The sequence below is a fragment of the Eschrichtius robustus genome, chromosome 16, assembly GCF_028021215.1.
Source record: "Eschrichtius robustus isolate mEscRob2 chromosome 16, mEscRob2.pri, whole genome shotgun sequence".
NCBI lineage: Eukaryota > Metazoa > Chordata > Mammalia > Artiodactyla > Eschrichtiidae > Eschrichtius > Eschrichtius robustus.
The window spans coordinates 11,033,049-11,054,503 of record NC_090839.1 but is presented as its reverse complement, the minus strand read 5'-3'; the positions used below and the strand labels follow the sequence as shown (position 1 = coordinate 11,054,503).

Sequence of the window (21,455 nt, the reverse complement as noted above, 5' to 3'; positions counted from 1 at the left end):
CGCCTCAACAACCAGAAGGTCAACCAGAACATTCAGGCATATCAGAATGAGAAAAGGCTCTGGAGTCTCACAGACAGACCCTGCCACATGCTCAGCTGTGAGGTGGACCTATTTCTTTACTGGTTCTTCATCTGTAAATTGGAGATAAGAATTCCTATATCCCCCAGGGGTTGTTTTAAGGATTTGAATTTAGAGACCATTTTAAAGCACCTAGTAAAAAATGACTGACGTGGTACGTCCTCGGTGGTAACTGCTTTTGCTCCAGGATGCAAAGATGAAAAAGCCCATTTTAGGGAGAAGGGAACAAGTTAGGCTATTTGAGAAAGCTCAGGCAAAGCTAACGCTGCAGTTAAAATACAGCATCACCCCTAAGAATTAACGATCCTGGCCACTGACACAAAGTAATGGATCAGAAGCTGAGTCATGTTAAAATTAAAAAAATCACATGCTACTTACTTCTATGTGTTCTTTACAGTATTCCAACCCAATGTCACTAAGTATTTTTTTCACAGTTTTCCGGGCTTTTCTTAAACTGCCAAGATTGTTGACAGGAAGTTGGAACATAGTTTCTATTGGAAAAAAAAATTTAAGTCAAGTCAAAACATGTACAACTTGTGATATTTACTAATTCCACTGATGGTAGGATCACAAACCCTGGCCCAGTCTGACAAAAAAGGTGAGTAGATATCCTTATCCAGTATGTTCTGAATACTTAAAGCAGGCAGGCAAAATAAGTACTCTCTGATCTTTTCTGTTTTTAACAGGACATTTTATATCACAGGTAACATGAATCTAATGTGGCACAATTCTGATTAGACTTTTAAAAAACTAGTTTGGTGATGAGCTTATTTAAAGTTGAGAATGAGGTTTATATACCAACCGATTACTTTAAAATCAAGTGTGAGTGCTTTTCTCCTTGTGATGTTGAACCTCTGAAAACAGAAAAATGTTCACCATTTCAGCATTATTACCACATAATTTTGAGTGCCAGGGGAAATAAGTTTTTGTTGTCTGGGAGCTACCCTGCGTATTGCTGTGGTATCCGTAAGTTTCTGCACACCACCCAAACGAAAGACAAGAATGGCTGTGTAACTTGCCCCCCAGCCAGCACCACACCTGGACAAAGGCACTCACTAATGCCACGGAATGAATGCTGAGACGGGAAAAGCCGGGCACTCAGCATCAGAGCAAATAATAACTGTTACAGACTTTACGGGGTCCCTTTTGAAAAATGAAAAGCTTATGTGTGTATGAGGGAACTGAAAAATTATTTAAATGACCCAATACATTAAAGTGGAAATTTAGATCCACTTTCCCAAGTTCCTTAAAAACAAAGGTTAAGAAAATAAAATTAATAAAACTTGGGCAGCTGAGAATTTGTATGGCTTCCAATGTGACCATAAGTGTTTCCTACAAAATAGTGTAAAAACTAATCATCGACTTAATAATCCAAATAAATTTTGCAGGATGTAAAGTAGTTCTAAAAATCAAAAACAGGCAGAAACAAAAGCCAATGCATCTGGATTTAAAATTTAGTATTCAATACATGCAAATCTGGGTTTCTAATTAATCAAGGCTGTCACTGAATAATACCACTACCATCTGTAAACCACAATCATAAAGTCAACTAATCCACATGTAATAAGATATCATGTTACCTCACTTATTATTCAAATCCAAACATCAATATTAACTACGAAAACTGGAAAAAAAAATGAAGCCTACCAAAAAATCCCAGCAACTTCTAGAAATTCTAAATCTGGATATGTTACCAGAACTTAGCATACCTGAGGCCAAAAGATGAATGCAGTTCACTGCAAAACACATCCTCAGGATGGAACTCCTAGCTATGAAGCATGACTATGGTGTCCTCTGTACTCTCTGCCATCTAATAATCTGCATATCGTTTAGCTAACAGACTTAGAAGTCACTTCTGATACAAGTTAGTGTGCATTCAAGGCCAAATCCATTATTCCTTGTGGAAATTTTATTGCTAAATTGTTCTGAACCATCTTTTTGATGGTTTTAAAAAAAATCAGTTAATAAACTGATTAAAAAGAAAAAACTAGGTTCGCACAAACTAGGTCATTTAGAGAGAACCACCTGATAGACAAATGTTTCAGAAATATAAGAAAAGTGTTCCAGAAATACAGGAAGTGTTATAGGCTAATTCTGAAGAGACCAGGCATCAAAATGAATGTCCATAAACACCCAATTCTGAAAAGAGACATTTTGTTTCTCCATTCATCTTATCAACTCTCCATGGGCCAAAATCCAGTTCTTCTGGAACATCCCGTGTGAATCCTGTTTCACTTCAGAGCACAGACGTGCCCCAGAGGCAGCCCGTTCTGGCTTTCCCTGCCTTCTGGATGAGCACAGCAAAACACACACACAGATTTGGAAATGCCGCCCCCCCCTCCCCCTTCTATACAGAAAACATCCTAGGGAGCCAAACTGCAGCTCAGGACAAAGGAAAACCCAGTTTCCTATGGAAAATACCAGGTGTTCTAAGTGCCCACCCACAGCTAACAAAGTTGTTTCAAGACCTCCAAGTGAAGCACCTCGCTGCTTCGTTGTACCCAATTTATCCACCTACGGTTCTGAAAAAGTAAGAATATGCTCTAAGGGAGCTTAGTTACAAAAAACTTATTTATAGAAGGTGATATTTCAGCAACAGAATAAATCTTGAGTTTACTTATCTGAGTTGAATTAAACAGGCTTATAAATAAAATAGTGACATTGCTTATTGGAAAATGCTACAAAAAAGTTATCTGTTCTATGATTAGCTAGGAGGAATCCAAGTTAAAGTTTACATCGGGACTTCCCTGGCAGTCCAGGAGTTAAGAATCCACGCTTCTGCTACAGGGGGTGCGGGTTCGATCCCTGGTTGGGGAACGAAGATCCCGCATGCCATGCAGTGCGGCCAAAAAAAAAAAGAGAAAAAGTTTACATTGAAAAATGTAGAATATTCCGAGTTAAGGTTATAACTGTCTTCATAAGCAGATTTCTGACATTTCTAATGACCTTGAGAATTCTATCATCTGCCCCTTTCCCCAGATGGAGGCACCCTCCGCGGAAGCCATTTCCAAGATTTTGTCCATCTGGAGCTAGAATAACACATTCATATGCGTTAGCATCCTCAAAAGCACTTAAGAGATTCTTCTGGTTTTTCCCTTGTTAAATAAAACACTTCTCTCAGTATATAAAGCAGGTATGTAGTATAGGAATATAATGAGCAAAGGCGGCTCCCTCCTACTCCCATCCTCCATTTCCTGTGTATACTTAAGCTTTTCTATGCCTGTAACAAGCCAAACGTTCCTTGTAAGAAAGTCTCCAACAAACTCTTATCAGTTAATGTTAGACATTATGGGTGATAAGAAAAAGAACTCAAGGGCCCTATGTTGTTTTTTTTTTTTTCAGCCCACCACCTGCTGTTAACAACTTCAAATCAACAGCTGCCTTCAGGGTTCACTGATGTTACCTATCTGATTCTTGGGGCCCACACCTTCCTATTTACTCTGTTCTTAACTGAGGGGTAAGGACAGAGTAAATAGGAAGTTGACTGCCTGAGATTAAGGGGTGTTCCTCACTTTTGAATAGGAAGAGATGAAAACAAATTCTTACAATCACTACTCTTAGGGAGGAAGATGTCTTACAATAATGTCAAAAATTGTCTAGAGATGGGCATTGAAAGGAATGCAGAAGGATGGGATTACTTTCCACATTTGTCCCCAGTGGCTAAACCTTTCTCTTAAGCCTCCTTGGCTATCAGGATGGCCATTTTGACCAGGTCAGCACCATTTTCCCAATACCAAGGAGAGCTCCCTTCAGCCAAACCATAAACTTCTCAGCTCATGGCATAAAAAAGGGAAAAACATCCAATTTAATAGAACGAAACCACTGTTCATCAATCATTTTTGGAGCACCCTGCCCATTAATGTGCTAGAAACAGAAAGTTGAACAGGACACAGCTCTTCCCCTTCAACAGTCCATCGCTTCTGGGGTATAGAGCAGGCACTGGGTCACTGGAGTAAAGATGCTTGCTTCTCCCTGCCCAACTTCCTCTTGGAGCCACTCCTGCCGCAGTGGAGGTGCTGTCAGTTAAGAGGCCCTTCCTCCACCACGCATATGACACAGGTTAACCAATTAGTGTTCTATCTCTGCAGACACTGGTTAATACAGACCTGGACACGTGCCCCAAACAGGACGGACAGTGATGATGCGAAAAGCACAGAAAGGGAAACACTCCTGTTGATACTGCTTAAGGTCCTCAATCTAGCTGTGCCTGAAAGACAGCCCCCTTGAACCATCCCTCCCCCAAACTTTTCATAAACAAGAACAAACACATGATCACTTTTGCTTAAGTTTTGGTTCATGTTACTTGCAACCAAAAGTTCTGGTAGACCCACTGTGTAGTGGGACAGAGAAGAGGAAGTGAAGTGAAAAAGTAAGGGAAGATGGGGAATTTTATGCAAAACAATTATTCTTGTGAATTGGGACTAGTAGGAAGAATAGGAATTTGTCAGGGAGATACAGTTATTCTGAAAGAGGCGCTGGCCCATCGTTTCATTAATCAAGAACACTGTATGGAAAGAGTAAAACATTTTTGTAAATTCTGAAAGATTTTGGGGAAAGCTCAAACCCATTAATAATGGAGTTAACGTCTGCAAGTGTTTTATTAACTGAAGTTAAGTAACTTTTGGTTAAGCATATGCTACCTGATGAACTAGACTTAAATTATTGATTTTTGAGAATGATTTAAATTCACTGTTGAATAATTCAGCCACACTCCTTATCAATCTGCAAATTATACCCACACCTACTAATTAGGGCCAAAACATTAAAGTTTTACCAATAATCCCGGCCAAATTCCCACTCAGAAAGCAATTCCTTCCTCAGAAAGCAAGAGTCAGATGGCTGAAATGAAAATCTGACATCTGTAGCCATGATGACTTAAAACCATATAAATTAGAATACGTAAGACTGATCAAATACATGTACCTCTTTTCTCACCAAATACAAAAAGCAAAAGTACTCGTTTACACCAAGTACAAAGAGGGTAAATAAAGGCAGAGAGAACCTGTCTCACGAGGAAATAACTAGAGGCCGAATCTGTATAGGAGGGCTGTACAAGGATGATGATACAACATCAATGACTGTGAACTTCATTTAGGCAAAGAGGTCATTAACTGAGAAATGTAATTATAATCATTTATGAAACTAGAGCTCTGCCAAAAGGCTTGGATCTAGTCAGGGGCTGTACTCAGGCTCATCTGGGTCAGGAAGATGGAGGGGAACCCAACAGATGACAGGACTAGTTTAGCAGGCTTAAGGCAAGATTTGCAGGACCTAATGTACCAATAGTCAATGGGGCTTGTCTGTGTATCGCAGTCCCTCTGCAAAGCCACCATATCAAGGATGGCATCATTTAGTCCCTGTTTTTAGGGGTAGAAGAAAAGTATTTATAACTGTGCCATCACAGAAAGTAAAAACAAAACAACAAAAAGAACTCCCATAAAACCCAATCTTAAACCTTTGACTAGGCACAGATAATCAAGCCAGGAGAAAAAAAAAAGCCTCCAAATCAAACTTCTACAGATTATATTTTAAACGACTCCAAGTATGGATCTAGCATGGCATTTTCCAGTATACAAATTCTTCATATTTTTACGTGCATTCTTGTATGTTTCAAGTTCCTAATAAGAACATATGGTGCTAATTTAACATGCCAGGAAATATGATAGTGTGTCCTAGTTTCCATCACCTGCAGGCATAACCCTGCTACTTTCTAATATTTGGGAACTGAAATTTGAACATATACCAGAATGACAACTACTGCATCAGTTATACTGTGAATGCAAATCTAGAATTTTCATAGAAAAAACATTTCTAACACTGTACTGAGAGCTAGACCAGGATAGGTACTTCTTCCTGCTAAAACCTGAACACAAGTTACTTAGACTAAACCAGTGGTTTCTACCACCCCACCTGACCTTAAAGGGGTGAAATCCTTGTTTCTAAAGAAATCTTAGTTGAAATATAAAAAAGATAAAAAGTGGAGGGAGGGGCTCAGGTTGATGGGAAGAGGAAGAAGGAAAAGTTCTCCATTTCCAAGTAGCTCCTTGAAATAGTTACTTGTCTAAACTAAGCTCATAATGCAAATTTATGCCAAGGTGGCAGACTACTGAAATGTAGAATCTGGACCTAGTGGACAGTCAACCAAAGCATGATGTTTGATGGCTACAGCAGAATTCCAATAGTTCACTGAAAATCTCCCCTAAATTACAGTTTGATCAGAATATGGTTATAGGAAGCCCACAGTAAGCCTAAGGATTAGACTATAGTATATACTCTGTTGTTTTTTAAACGTTTCTACATTAAAGCTGTGAAGAAAGATACAGCCTCTCTGGAAATACCTTTTTGGTAGGGGGTGGGGGAGAATCAAAGGCTGGAAATGATGCCATTACTAGTGAAGAAAAAAGGCAGCAATATTTTCTAAGTTAATAAAAAATTAGGAAGACATTCAAACTACTACGGTATAAACAATTTCATTTTTGGTACATCATCAACCCAAATTAATATGTAAGAAATTCAGATCCTAAATACTTAAAACAATACTCCACTTAATGCTGGTGCAAGTATTTATATAATCCACCCTGGGGTTTAAGAGTCAGATATTTGAAGCTTCTTTAAACCACTGATCTAACTAAAAATGTTAAGTTAAGCTATTTTCTAAGAGACGCAGGCATTTTAAGAAGATTCTCACGAAGAGAATCAAAGCATCAGTTACTTCACGGCTACCCATGATGGCACTTAAAAAAAATCTGTGATATCTCTGTGGATTTTGAACCCATTAAGTTAAAAACTATTTAGGCAGAAAGAAAAAAATCATTCCCATATTTCTGCTGTTTTCTCCTCCTGCCACCCCCTCAACAACATATTTAATACCTGTCAATATCACTCACTGAGTAAAAAAAAGTGTGGTCACTGTAAAACACTTTCTTTTTATAACCAGCAAGTGTTTATCTTTCCTGACTATTCTGGGATCCAAAGTGGTGAACACAGACACCTTATTTGCTTTTCAGGATGTCACTAGCCCTACATCTAAATTAAACCAGATGTAAAAAGCTTTATGTAATATTTGTATTTGAAAAAAAATGAACCTTGTAAAGTCTTTCTAGAACAACCCTCCGATGAGTGAACACATCGAGACCCTAGAGCCTACATTCAGTCTGGAAGCAATCACCCTACTCAATCTTTTTCTAAAACACAGTCCTGAACAGAAGCAGCTTGTCTTTCAATTTCCTATAAGGCTTTTGGCAAAAGACCTTCTGGATGCCACAGGCTCTTCACATAAAGGCAGCTCGGTCTCCTCCTTTTCCTCTCTTCCTCAATCCCAAATACCACGAAACAAGTAATTGTCTGACTATCCAGGGGCAGAATGCTCTTCTGGATTAGCAGACAAAACTGTGCAGCATGACAAAGGTAAAAAAGCAAAGTTTTAGTCTTCCCTCTCTTCCATCTCACCAGAAAATGTTCAGCAGTGTTGAGGCTAAAAAAGGGAGTATCTGGAAAGCCCAGAAGGATTAGAAAGAGAAACTACTTTGCCAATGAAGACACACTTACACCAAAAGCTAAATTTAAATAATGAACATCAATTATGTTGCTTAGGATAATCATATTAGAACACTGTTAATAAAGACAAGAAGCAGGCAGGAAATATAACTAATTTTTCTTCTGTTCTTAACTACTAACTGCATTAATTTTTTACTATTCTTTCAGTTTGGTAATAAAAGAAACCCAATTAACTGAGTAGAGTGTCAAATATAAAACTGCCTCCACTTCAGAAAAAAAAGGTTTTCTTCAAGTGTTTAACCAAATCAATTATTAAATTCCTTATAATTAAGTTTTCATAACTATTTCTTTGGTAGGCAGACTATATTTATGCAAGGCAAAATGAGTGTATTTATCTAAATACAGCATCCTGTACAAAAATGTTTTATCACAGTAATACTTTTGGCCACTTTCTATAAACAATGTGTGAATCCTTTCCACAAACAACCCTGCTCTAAGAGACTCTCTGCCTGATTACTTTGTGTGAGGGAAGCACAAACCCCACCAGGCAGCTTGTCCCACACTGGACGGCTCTGTTCACAAGTTTACTCTTTACAATGCTCTGTAACCTGCCCACAACTCTCAGTTCAGCTACAGACGTCTAATTACAAAGCCACCTAACAGCCTTGCAAGTTTTTAAGACACTTCCTCCTTCCCTCTCAAGACTTCCCCTTCTCCAAGTTAACCATGCTCAGTTCTTTTCTTCCTTCTGTTATCGCCTACGCCAATCTCCAATGAACAGGCTCCAGTGGGTCAATCTCTTTGGTGCCCTGAATAAACTGTTATTCCAGATGTGACATAATCAGGTCAAGTGGGACAACACTTCTCTAATTCTGGATATTATTTTTAAATTAATGCTCCTAAAAGGTGCATTTGTGTTGGTGGCAGCCACTTTACACGTATAACTACAATCAATCCTTTTTTTTTTTTTTTTGCATATGTGCCGCCTTTTTCAGCATTAGCTGGTTTAGCTGATGAGAAAAAGATATGCTATTCTGAATCCATGTCTGGTTAGAAGAGAAATAACTATCAACAATCTTTAAGTATCTTCTCAATCGAAGGGGCATGAACATTCTAATTCCAAAATGAAAAAGAACAAAGTGCACGCCTTAGGAAAGCCAAGAGATTGAGATTCATATTCCAACTAAAATCAGTTATGAAAAAGCAGCACTTTGAATCACTGAAAAGAACCTGGGGTTTTGCCTGATCTAAACTCTTCTCATTTTACAGATTAGCAACTGAGGTGAAGCAACTGGCTTAAGGGTGATGAGCGTGTCAGTGACAGAGCTGGGCCTCAAGGTCATCCCCAGACCTAGAATGCGGTGTTCTTCCCATTACCCATGCACATGAAGCTCTGATCTCTGACATTAATTAAAAGTAAACAACAGCATGTTATATACACACATCTGAAAGTGCCAGAACTTTAATACCCAAGGTTGAAATAACCATAAATAATTCAGCCAAACCAGCTCAAGTGGAGATACGGAGATTAAGAATACACACACATATCTCAGGTCAGAGGGTCCCATCGCATCCAAAGAAGTGAAACATAAACTCAGCTCTGAGACCACTTGCCCTAAAGCGCTTTTAACATCACCGTGGATGCCAACAGTCACTAGATGGTCACATCTGACGGATATCTTTCTATTTAAACTGTAATGGTAATATCTTTTTTTTTTTAATTAAAAAAAATTTTTTTTAATGTTTTGGCTACACCGTGCGGCATGTGGGATCTTAGTTCCCTGACCAGGGATCAAACCCATACCCCCGTAGTGGAAGCGAGGAGTCTTAACCACTGGACCACCAGGGAAGTCCCTGTAATGGTAATATCTTGCAAAATGAAAACCACAATTTTAGAATCCTTCAATAAAACAATACCTTTTCAAAAAACAGATATATCCTACGTCTCTCCTATTGATAATGGACCAGTTATCCATTATCAATACTCAAAGCATGGTCTTCTGAAAATTGCTTGGGAAAAGCAGAGGCTTTCATCTTTTCTTTTTCTAAAGGGCAGGGGTAGGCAGGAGACTAGTCGCCTCTCAACTAACTACCTCTTAGTCTCCTTTCCCCTGCCAAATTCCGTTCATTCTTGTTACAAAAGCAATTGAGAAATGAAAACATATGCCCACACAAAAACTTATACACTTATGTTCTCAGCAGTCTTCATAATATCCGAGAAGGGAAATCAACCCAAATCTCCATCAACTGATAAATGGTTAAGTAAAACATGGTATTGATACAATGGGATATGATTCAGCCATAAAAAGGAGTGAAATACTGATATATGCTCCAACATGATGAACCCTGAAAATATTATGCCAAGTGAAAAAAGTCAGTCACAAAAGGCCACTTATTGTATGATTCCGTTCATATGAAATATCTAGAATAGGCAAATCTCAGAGACAGAAAGGAGATTAAAGTTGCCTAGGGCTGGAGGAGATAGGCGGGGGGAATAGAGGGTGATTGCCAAGGGGTACTGGGTTCTTTGTGAAGAAAATATTCTAAAATTAATTGTGGTGACAGGTGCACAACTCTGAATATACTAGAAAACATTGAATTATACACTTTAAATGGGTGAATTGTATGGTATACGAAAGATATCTTAAGCTGTTAAAAAAAAAAAAAAAAAAGCAATTAGGCCTAGTATAAGATTACAAAATGTAGATAAGGCGAAGAACACAAATAATTTTACCCAAAGACAATAGTAAATACTGGGGTATACTTATCCTTCCAGATTTTATGCATGCATAATTTTCTTAAACAAACAACAAAAGGAATAGATTTCAGTATTTACTCAAGCAGCAAGAAAACCAATGTTGCTTGAAAATTTTATAAATTCATTTTTATTTTAAGAACTATGCTTTCCAATACGGCAGATACTAGCCACAAATGGCTATTAGGCCCTTAAAATGTGGCTAGTCTGAACTGAATTGAGGTGCTTTAAACTTTTATTGCGCTACCATCACCGCCATCCATCTCCACAACTCTTCTCACCTTGCAAAACTGAAACTTTATCTCCATTAAACAGTAACTCCCCGTTTCTCCCCACCCATCTGCACCTGGCAACCACCATTGTTTTGCCTCTATGATTCTGACTACTCTAAGTACTTCACGTAAGTGGAATCAAAATATCTGTGCTTTTGTGACTACTCATTTTACCTAGCAACACCTTCAAGGTTTATCCAGTTGTAGCATCATGTCAGATTTTCCTTCCTTGTACGGCTGAATAATATTCCATGCTATGTATATATCACATTTATCCATTCACCTGTTGGACACTTTTCCGCCTTCAGCTATTGTGAATAATACTGCTATGAACATGGGTGTACAAGCATCTCTTCGAGACGCTGCTGCTGGATCACATGGTAATTCTGTGGTTCTACCATTTACACTCCCAACAGTGCACAGTGTTCCAGTTTCTTCACATCCTCACCAACACTTTTTTTTTTGACAGTAACCATCTTAATGGGTGTGAGATATATTTTCATTGTAGTTTTAGTTTGCATTTCCCTAATGACTAGTGATGTTGAGCATCTTTTCACGCGCTTTCGGGCCATTTATACATCATCTTTGCCCATTTGAGATACGCTTTTAAGCATAAAATATACTTAGGATTTCCAAGACTTAGTATGATAAAAATGCAAAATATCTCATAAATACCCTTCCAAAAATAGACTACATGTTGAAATGACAATACTTTGGATATACTGGATTAAAAATTAAAATTTAATTTTGTTTTTTAAAAAAGTAGCTACTGGAAACATGGATAAACCTCAAAGATATTATGCTAAGCAAAATAAACCAGTCACAAAAAGACAAATACTACATGATTACACTCATATGAGATACTAAGAGTAGTGAAATTCATAGACAGAAAGTAGAAGGGTGGTTGCCAAGGACTGGTGGGGAGGGGAGAATGGGGATTTACTGTTTAATGGGGATAGTGTTTCTGTTTTGCAAGATGAAGAAAAGTTCTGGAGATGGATAGTGGTAACTGCTGCACAACAATGTGAATATACTTAATGTCACAGAACTGTATACTTAAAAGTGGTTGGTTAACACGATAAATTAACTTTATGTTATGTATATTTTACCACAATTAAAAATAAAGTTAAAAAAAAAAAAAGTGGCTACTAGAAAATGTAAGACAAGAGTAGTGAATATGGAACCAGATAAGGCTGCTTGTAATTTTATCAGCAGGGCAGTCTGGGTTCAAAATCAGAGACATTTATCCCTGATGGGTCTCTTTGCCAAAACTATGAATATTAAGCATCTGTTAAGACTGTTTAAGATTCTTTTGAACAGGACAGATCCTCTAGAGCAAGTCCTGGATGTAACAGAACAACTTTGAAGGCCTTTACAAATTTCCAGACCATTTTGGACAATTTTAAACGAGTGACTCTATAGTAATATATCAACAGCCCCCAAACTGTTAAGCACTTAAAACAAAAAAAAAAAAGAAAAAAATCTTAGTAGAGCATTCACTTTCCTGGCAAATCTGCTCCACTCCAAGAGGCCAGTAACAGAGGAATATATCACTTTTGTCAACGTCAAAGGCCCAAATTCACTCTGCCTTAACTAATAGTTTAATCCAGCTAGAGTTACTTTAATGAGAAGTTCAATTAGTTTTTAACTTTGCAAAATTGAAATGATTCTAGAGCATGAAGCAGCAGTACAGAAATGATTTTCACAGAACTTCCATGTATTAAATTTTCAAATCACCTTAAGTTTCTTTCAAAGAGTTACAGGATAGAACTGTAAAAGGGGAGAAGTCCCAGGAAAAATAAAACAGGAAGCCTTTTCAAAGGTAACAGAAAGATGAAAAATTTAATTTTAAAAATTTAATTTAAGTTTTATTTTCTTTCATATTGGTGTGGCTATTAATATCAAACCAAGAATCTAATGGGAAATAAAAAGCCTGGTTCACCACATTATCAATCACCAAAATTACAATGACACTGTGACTTAAAAGTTTTAATTTATTTTAAATGCTCATCACAGGTGATCTCAAGAGATTTAGTAAAATATGACCTGAAAGTATAATTCATACAGCTGGTAAAGAGATATTTATGTCTTTAAATTAGAATCACTATGAATCATTTTTCAGCACAGATTAATTTTCCTGATCTCAACGGACAGGCTAAATAGAACCCGTAAAATATGCAGGAGGACAAGGATGCCATCTCACTATTCAAGGCAAAGAATGTCCATTACGAGGACCCTGACTGTTTTTTCTCCCCTGCTATATTCTCTAACACGTTCTTCACTGGCTGGCACATAGCAGGCACTCAGTAAGTGTAGAATGAATGAACAGTCCCTGCTTACAAAGGTCTTATAGAGATGACACCCCATAAATATATATAGGAAAAGATGCAATATGTCAGATGTGTCACAAACTAGATGCTCTGAGGCTTTGTAAGAGGGACAGGTTCATTCTCAGCAGGGGCAGTCAGGAGAGGGCGGAAGTAGCTGTTGAGCTGGGGCCACTATGTTAGGTGGATAATCTGCACTCACTGCAAAAAAAGTCTCACTGGCACAGTTCCAGAGGTGGAAAAGCAAGGAGTTTTAGGAACTACTGCAGAGAGTCAGAACGGCTGCTATGTCAAGCTTCTGAGTAGTAATGAATGACAAGGTTGGAAAGGCAGGATGGGGATAGAATGGAGGCCTTGAGTGTGAAGCTAGAGCCTGCTGCCATGTCTAGCAGGCACTGAGGAGATGCTGCAGGTACTGGAGTAGAGAAGTGATACAGTTTTAATGGCACTTTGAGAGAATTAATCTGGTTGTGTTTGGCAGGTCCCATTAAAAAAGGTCTGGAGTAAGTAGATTAAGTAGAAGAGTGGATACCAGACCTAACCATTGCCAGAATCACCTGAGGGAGGTTACACCCATTCCAGACCTACCTACTCAATCTGCAACATCTGCAAAATAGCCAGAACTTTAGGTATAAGATAACAACATACTGAAACGATAGCACAAGGATGGGGAGAAAAAGTTCAAGTATAAAGCCTATAGCCAACATCAAAATTTGTGTTTTCCAGTAGGACTACACTGGTTTCATGAACAAATATTTAGGTTACCTCTCAGCCACGTGTAAAAATTTTTTCCCTCATAACTTTAAACTTCTATAATAAGTAGGGTGACATAGTACAGTAAAGCTTTCCCCTGCTGGAAAAGAAAGATGGTACAATGTAGTAAGAAAGAATACAGCTCTAGAGCTGGACAGATCTGTGTTTAAATCCTTGCTCTGCCACTTACTAGCTTTGTGACTCTAAAAATCTTACTTTACTTCTGGGGGTCTGTTTCCTATGGTATAACCAGTATAACACCATTCTACTGTTCAAATGTCAGAAGGATTAAATAAGATGATGCCAATACTTAAAGCAGTTATTACTATTATTACCTTAAACCAGGTCAGATACTGTAACAATCACTCTGAAAATTATGAGTTCATACCAGGATATAATCTTTTAAGAAGCACAGACTATCATTATTCCTGAGAATCAGATGTGGTTGCCACACATCTGTTCCTGTACACATTATAATGTGCATTTATACTTACACATAAGAGTGTTTTTTATATATTTGTGTGAGCCATTCATGTTAGAGTTAGCATATTAACTTTACAAGCTCTGTGGCACTTATAATGGTTATGCAACAGAACATTCGCAAGTACCCAAAATAAACCTAGGTGACTTAGAAATATAAAGGTGTGACCTAGAGTTTGCTTATTAAATATATATATATTTACATAATGTAAAATTTGGGTTACTCCTCTTTCAAGGCTTTCAGACTGAAAAATTAGTGCCTACAACTAGGAACTGTTATTATGGTTGCTGCTTATCCTGTTGCTTTTGAGTATTTAGGTTTCAGACAAGAACCCTAGCTGTGACCACCAGAACTTCTGGAACACTAATGGAACCAATGGTTTTCAGGATGTACTTCTCAGAGTGTGCTGAGAGACTGTAAGAGATATATACAGATGGAGGGGAAGTTGACATTTGAGGGACAACGTGAAAGCTGACCCTTTAATCAGTTTTATATACTAGAGTTCACATAAAATTTTATTTGAAAGGGGGAAAGATGCCTCACTACTTAAAAAAAGACAAAAAGGATTGAGAACATCTCTAACATCCCAATCTAGCTTCAGGGAGACTGAGATGGGACGCATTTCCCAATTTACTCCATTTTAAATAGGCATTCCAGCAAGACATACTGTGGGAGTGATTCCAACACCATGCTGCCTACGTAAGAACTCCATAGGCTTAGCGCTGCTTGCTGTCAATACAGGTGAACAACCTGGCTTTAAGAGAAGTGTGAAAAAGGGAAATCAATTAACGAGCAGGCCTAAGAGAACATCCAGTTATGTCCATTTATAATCATTCCAGAAACATGCTACTGGTCTTCACCTAAATGGCCTAAAACAAAAAGTAGGTTATTTTCAATCCCTTAGAAAGTTTTCCATGCTGTCTCAAAACTACTCGAAATAATTTTCCCACAGTAATGGGAAATATATTTCTCTCACCATTCTTGAACAACAAAATATGTAGTTTATTTGAATCACCTTCTCACGTTTTTCTAAGCTATCTCCTAGAGTCAAGGCTTAAGCAAAAGCATTATTCTTAGAGCAGGTTTTGCCACTTGATGGCTCAATCCCTACACTTTCCGCTGAAGTTTTATTTATATTTTTCTGATCTCAAACCAGGATTCTAAGCACTCCCTGCATTAGGACACACCCAGTCTCAGTTCATCTCTTTCACAAGAGCAAGAATTCTAATTGTTGACTTAAACGTACAGTTAATAAATTCCACCACATTTTCACTAGCTGGAAGTTTCTTCAGATATATCAGGTTTCAAGAGACCACTCATATAGGTCCTCAATTGTAGCCAGCTCCCACCAGAAAAGGAAAGCCTTACAGATTTTCAAGAGAGGCACAGGTTTCCACAAGCTCTTAAATGGGGCATAGAGGGTTCAGAAAAAGAGAAGGCAGAGGGCAAAAGCCAGCAATTATCTGTCTAAGCAAAGATAACTGCTCAGAGGAGAGAAGGAACAAGACTGCTCTAAACCAAAACACTGGGAAAAGCAATGGACATAAACAAACTTTCTTTTTAGATTCTTACACAGGCAACTTCAAACCTTATACAGTTGCTACTTCAACTAACTACCACCAGCACAATTCACCGGTAGAGGAGCTAGTGAAGCTAGCTGCTTTAACTGCGGAGCCCACTTGGGATCCTTGGCTGTTAGCTGACATCCAAGCACAAAACATCACTAAGAAGTTATGAAGCACTCATTTGGGCCTTCATTAGCCAAACAGCTCACAGGGGCACTATAAAAGCCTGTGTTCCAAACACAGACCTGGGAACCAGCCCAGACATATTCCATGGCTCACTTCATCAATGCATGCGGTAGTGCCTTGACTTCCCTACTTGTGAAATCAGTCCTGAGAGAATTGAGAATGGTTTATGAAGTGCTTAGAAAATGACACCAGTATTATTAATATTATTTTATAATACCATAAAGGCCAGCAAGGGGGCCTTTACACTTATAGTTCATCCTTATTAAAGACATCAAGCAAGTCGTATGAGAAGTGACAACCACCAACAACCCAAAGCTAAGTGACTCAATTACAAATCTATACCCTTACTGGAAAAGGAATTAGGATGTGGAGGGATTTATTTTTAATTCTAAGAGATGGCCAATGCAGGAGTCTCCTACAGATCATGTGCATGTTTTTGAATGATAACTCAATCTTAAACTGCGGCATATGTTCAGGGCAGCCTTCCCTTGGTAATTCTATTCAAAGTCTTTTATACTCTTCTCTTAATTTCCAAACCTTTATTTCTGGGACACTGCTAAAATTCTTGAGATATCAGGATTTCTCTCGCTGCTGTTTTGGAACTAAGCTAGGGATCAATAAAACCAAAGAGGACTGTGAGTGCATCTCCGAGAAGTCCTAAAGGCAAAGGACAGAACACATACATGGAGATGGGAGAACCAAGCACGGAAGCAGTGAAAAACATTTTGCATTTTGCACGTATTAGAACAAAAATGTGCACCCCTAAATCAAAACTCACTTTACACAGTTGGCTCACATTTTATCTGTGACTTCCTATATATACACGCATCTCCCCATATACTCAAGTTGATAGATATACACATGTATCTCTCTCCCAATCTGAGAGGCCTGTTAATCTGTAGAGAGCCTTCTCTTCCCAGTGAGGCAGAATGTGGATTCTCATTTAAGCCGACCGCTAAACTGGCAGATGTCAAAGGTAGGTCATGACCAAAACAAAGGTATAAGGGGCACTAAGACAGTAAGAGGCTGAGGGAGCACCATCATCCTTGTCCTCACGTTCTAATGGACAAGATCAGGCAAACAAACACCACCACCAAAAATGCAGTCACATGGAACTGTGGCCACTCACGCTGGGCAAAACATGGGTGGCTGTTCTTACAGAGTGTCTCAACGATCAAGGTGGAAAGTGCCAACGGGTAAACAAGAAACAGCCTCTACGTTCAAGATACCAATTCAGTTAATTAGTGTGGGGCTTTGGTTCCTACCAGTTTCAAACGCCAAGTTTCCAAACGAACAACATAAAATGTGTATGCACATCAGCAAAACATGGCATTGGCCCCAGACCTAATACCACAAGTTCTCACAAAACTAGGGGAGGAAAAACTTTTGTAAGTTCATGTGATACTAATAACATATCAAGCTCTGTGAATCTAGCTCAAATTATTTACGTAGGTGAGCAACATTTTTCTTAATGTTCATGCCTCTTAGGCAAGGAGATGAAAGTTACACTCTTGTGGAAAATATTTTACCTTCTGGAAGACAGAACAGACTTTTTGACATTCTTTAAAAGTGAAAGTCCTTTGGAAGTCTAGGTTGAACAAGTGGCTCATTACACAACAGTACTGGGCACCTTGATGTAAACTACAAATTAGGTTCTAGTAAGAACTTCAAAAAAACTTTCGTAGTTTCACATCATTTTTAAAAAGTTTATCTAAGATTTAAACAGATTTAAAAAAACCCCGACATTTAATTCTGATTTTTTTCCCTGCACAAATGTATTGTTTCCAAACATTATCTCCAATATTTGCACCTTTTATTTGTATTTAATGTCATTTCAACACTAAAAAAGTGAACTGTATTTTATGTATACACCCACCCAACCATTAATAAAATCAAGGTCTACTACAACTTACGCAATGTGTTATTTATGCATGGTTCTCAAAAGAAAAAATACTACTTAAATTCTGAAGTTTTTCTTTTATTTTTTCCCTAAGTAGGGATCCCTACTTGCTCCTTTATAACAGAATAGCTCTATCTTCCTTGTTAAACTGTAATTTTCACAATTAAATGTGAAGTCACAAAATGTGTACATCACCTTAAATATATTAACCACCAGATTGCTAAATATTTAACATTTCACAATTCTAAAAATTATTTTTAACATTTTCCAAAATTTACAAGTAGTTACTTGTATATATATAATGTACCTAATACAATTATGCTTTCAGCAATCAAATATAAATAATAAATGTAGGCGTGTATGTTAATAATAAAAATCAAAATTCATTTTTACTTGATAAAAGCCTACTGATTATTTGGGAGCAAGTACATGTTCACGGAAAGGTTTGTTCTGATCAGAGAATGTTCAAGGTTTTTAGAAGCTTAGCAACTCTTGAGACTGGGTCATCAAAATAACAATAATCAAGAACTTACTTGACACTTAGTCTGTTCAACATGGTGACGTTTTATTTTTAATATAAATAGTATTAGAACTTTTCCTGCACTCTGGTTTAAGGAAAAAAAGAGAAATTTAAGCAAAACAAATTCACAACGGATATGTTTAAAATCAATGACTTTCAGAATAAACAGGAACAAGGGTCTTTAGAGATTCACAGCCCAATCTCCTCTATTTCCTACACAGAGACTATAAGAGCCAAAAAAGCAAAGATTTAGTTAGTTCGAAGTATAGCAGCCTCTAGTAAGGCAGTGTTAGGAAATTTTCAACAAGGGCCAAGACAAAGAAGGAACTTCTACTTAAAGTTCAATTAAATAGAATACCCATTCCCCACCCTCTAGTTAATTGAGGCTTTTTAATGAACCCTTACAGTTTACCTAAATTCCAGCCTTCAAGTCCAATTTTTTCACTTTTCTGGGGGGGGGGGGGGGGAGGGAATGCCAAAATCAGGAAACATTTGAAATTGCAGAATATATGCTTTTTAAGTGCTCACAGTAAGTTTTCCCGTAGGGGGAAAATGGCTATTACCACTAAGGACATCGGTTAACATTATATCTTACGTATAATTTGCTAAATCAAACAAAAGCACCTTCACAAACTTCACCTCCAACACACCCTCAAAGAAGAAATGGTATTCATATTACTAATTTAAAAAGCCGTATAATTCTATATCAAACACAAATTCAAGTCAAAATTATATCTACTTAACAAATACTAAAAAGTATTTAAAGATTACAAATAATACCCTTTAGATTATATATCTGATTCTTCTGATTACTAAACAAATTGTAAAAGCAATTAGTTAAGTCTCTAGTGGAATACCTGAACCAAGCTGCCTCCTTTTCACTCACCAAAATGTTACTTGGTAGCAAATGTCCAATGCAAATTCTCCCCTATGCACCAACTGGTTAACTATGTATCAAAGAATACACCGGTTCATTTTCCCATAAATTTATCTTGGTGTATCTTTATAAAATACCTGCAACAAAGTCTTAAAAGTACCCTTAAGTATCAACAACCACTGTCCATCTTTGGTAGCAAGTACCTGTTCATGGAAAGGCCTGTTCTGATCAGAGAATCCTTAAGGTTTCTAAATGCTTAGCAACTCTTGAGATTGGATCATCAAAATAGCAGTAACTGAATACTTAACAGACTTTATACACAAGAGTGCAGAATGCAAATGATTAAAACAATATTAGCAACTTCAAAATTTTCTCTTAAACAAGCCACAAGTCATTTCTCTGTTCAGAACCCACATCTGCAACCAGCTCTAACCGGTTCCTTGAGGAATGTGGCTAGGCTGAAATTTTGGAAGTGTTGGCTTTGGTGGTGACCAAGGAGGAAGAAGTCTCTGGCTTCCCTGTTGCTGCAGTTCCCACCCTCCAAAATGAATATACCCACCGGTGTGAATTGACAATGTGGTCCAAAGAGCAAGGCAGGAACGGAGTCCAGATCCTCAAAATGGTAGTACAGGGCATAACCACTAGGCCACCTATCAGTTCAGTACAAAAAGTACAACCCTGTGCATCATGGTGCAAAAGCTGGGGCCTAGGTTTCGCATTGTGCATCTCACACCTATGGAAATAACAAGAGGAGTAAAATCTATAGAAATCAACACACCCTAAGAAAGTGGGTGCTCACAGAAGACTGGTGTCAACACTTTTGCAAAGGCGGTTGGCTACTGAGATAATGAACAGCAACCGCAAGTCCAACGTTGGAAAGAAAGAAAATTTTACAATCAACTCTGTTGAGTCTGACAATGAAGAACTCAACATGGGCTTTATGTTTACCAACAAGGCTTTGCAAATCATGACACCCATCTACATACTTATGAAAATTACTACCCCACTAAAATCTAACATCCCTCAAGGATTTTTAACTCTCAAAGAGTTGAAAAGGTTGGGGCCATGAAGAAGGGATGTAATCATCAATTCCCCCAAACCTGTTACTCTCAGGTTTTAAACTTTTCCCTTTACCATCTGACCTTGGGAAGATATGGTGACACATTCAAAGCTTAAGGTGGAAGAATTCCAGAGAAGGGGATATCTGGGTACCAAGGATGTGCCAAGATGATTCCTCAAGAACAAATGTAGATTGTCTAAGGGTCAACAGTTTTGAAAAAGTAAAAAGAGAGAACTTCTAAAACGCAGCGTGAATTCTTTAAAAGAAATAAAATCACTGCTCTTGACTCACTTGATCCTTCACCATGTTGCTGTCAGCTCACCAACTAAGAGTGTGCGAGTGTGTCTTGCTGGGTCCATTTTCCCATGGTCTGTAGAAGGCGCTGTGAAGCACATCCTGTTCTAGCTCTGGGGCCCTTCCCCCCTCTGCAGCCTTACCCAGTGCAGGGAATGCGCCCCCTACTGACTCCAACACTCATCGCCTTTAGCCGACTTGGCTGCGGTGCATTTTGGGTGGGGGCTGGTATTTTCTTCAAGGCCATAAACCAGAAGCAACAATGCGGATTTATAAGGAAACTGTATCAAGCTACCCAGGAGTTTTTTTGTTTTTGTTTTTTTCCCCATTCTGAAGGTTCAAGACACTGGCACAAGAAGCATCAGGGAAAGAGATTGGGTGTGTGGGGATGGACAGCATCAAAATGGCAAACACAGGAAACAGTTTGGTTCTTTTCCCTCCTAAGCCTTTGTCTGAGAAATGGGGTTATGGCAAGAACTGTCCAGAGGAATTGGGAAGGCAAGAACATCAAGAAGACTCAGTGTGGGTATGTGTGTGGCTGAAAAGACTATTAGACCTTAGCGCCTGGTCTTGGGCAGAAGAGGAAGAGAAGCGATCGCGCCTTTTCCAGCAGACAGGCATCCAGGTTTGGGGGGAGGGGAAGGCAGGCAGGCAGCCCAGAGGAAAGAAGAGGTGAATAAAAGGGTGCTCAAAGAACTACTCCCCATTCATTGCACACACACACACAAAAAGAAAAAAGAAAAAAATCTTTCGCAGCTTTCTGGATTTCCATTTTTTACCGTCTTACTGCAAAGTTGGGGCTCAGAATGCTCGCAAGAGGTCGTGCTGACCAGGCAGCTGCGATTGAGAAAAGGGGGTGGTGGAGGACTCCGTGGTCAGGATAGGAGGGG

General features: G+C 38.3%; 1 protein-coding gene across 4 annotated transcripts in view; it reads right to left on the bottom strand.

Moving 5' to 3' along the window:
* ADNP (activity dependent neuroprotector homeobox) overlaps positions 1 to 21,455 on the bottom strand; it is a 34,427-nt gene that overhangs the window by 7,530 nt on the left and 5,442 nt on the right. For 2 of the 4 annotated variants that reach the window (XM_068524142.1, XM_068524139.1), the window contains exon 2: positions 457 to 569. In XM_068524142.1, the coding sequence (XP_068380243.1) occupies positions 457 to 564 (108 nt within the window). In that variant the 5' untranslated portion in view covers positions 565 to 569. Of the gene's footprint in view, positions 1 to 456; positions 570 to 18,347; positions 18,420 to 19,770; positions 19,945 to 21,455 lie in introns of all 4 variants that reach the window. The other 2 variants (XM_068524141.1, XM_068524140.1) reach the window with 2 other exon arrangements.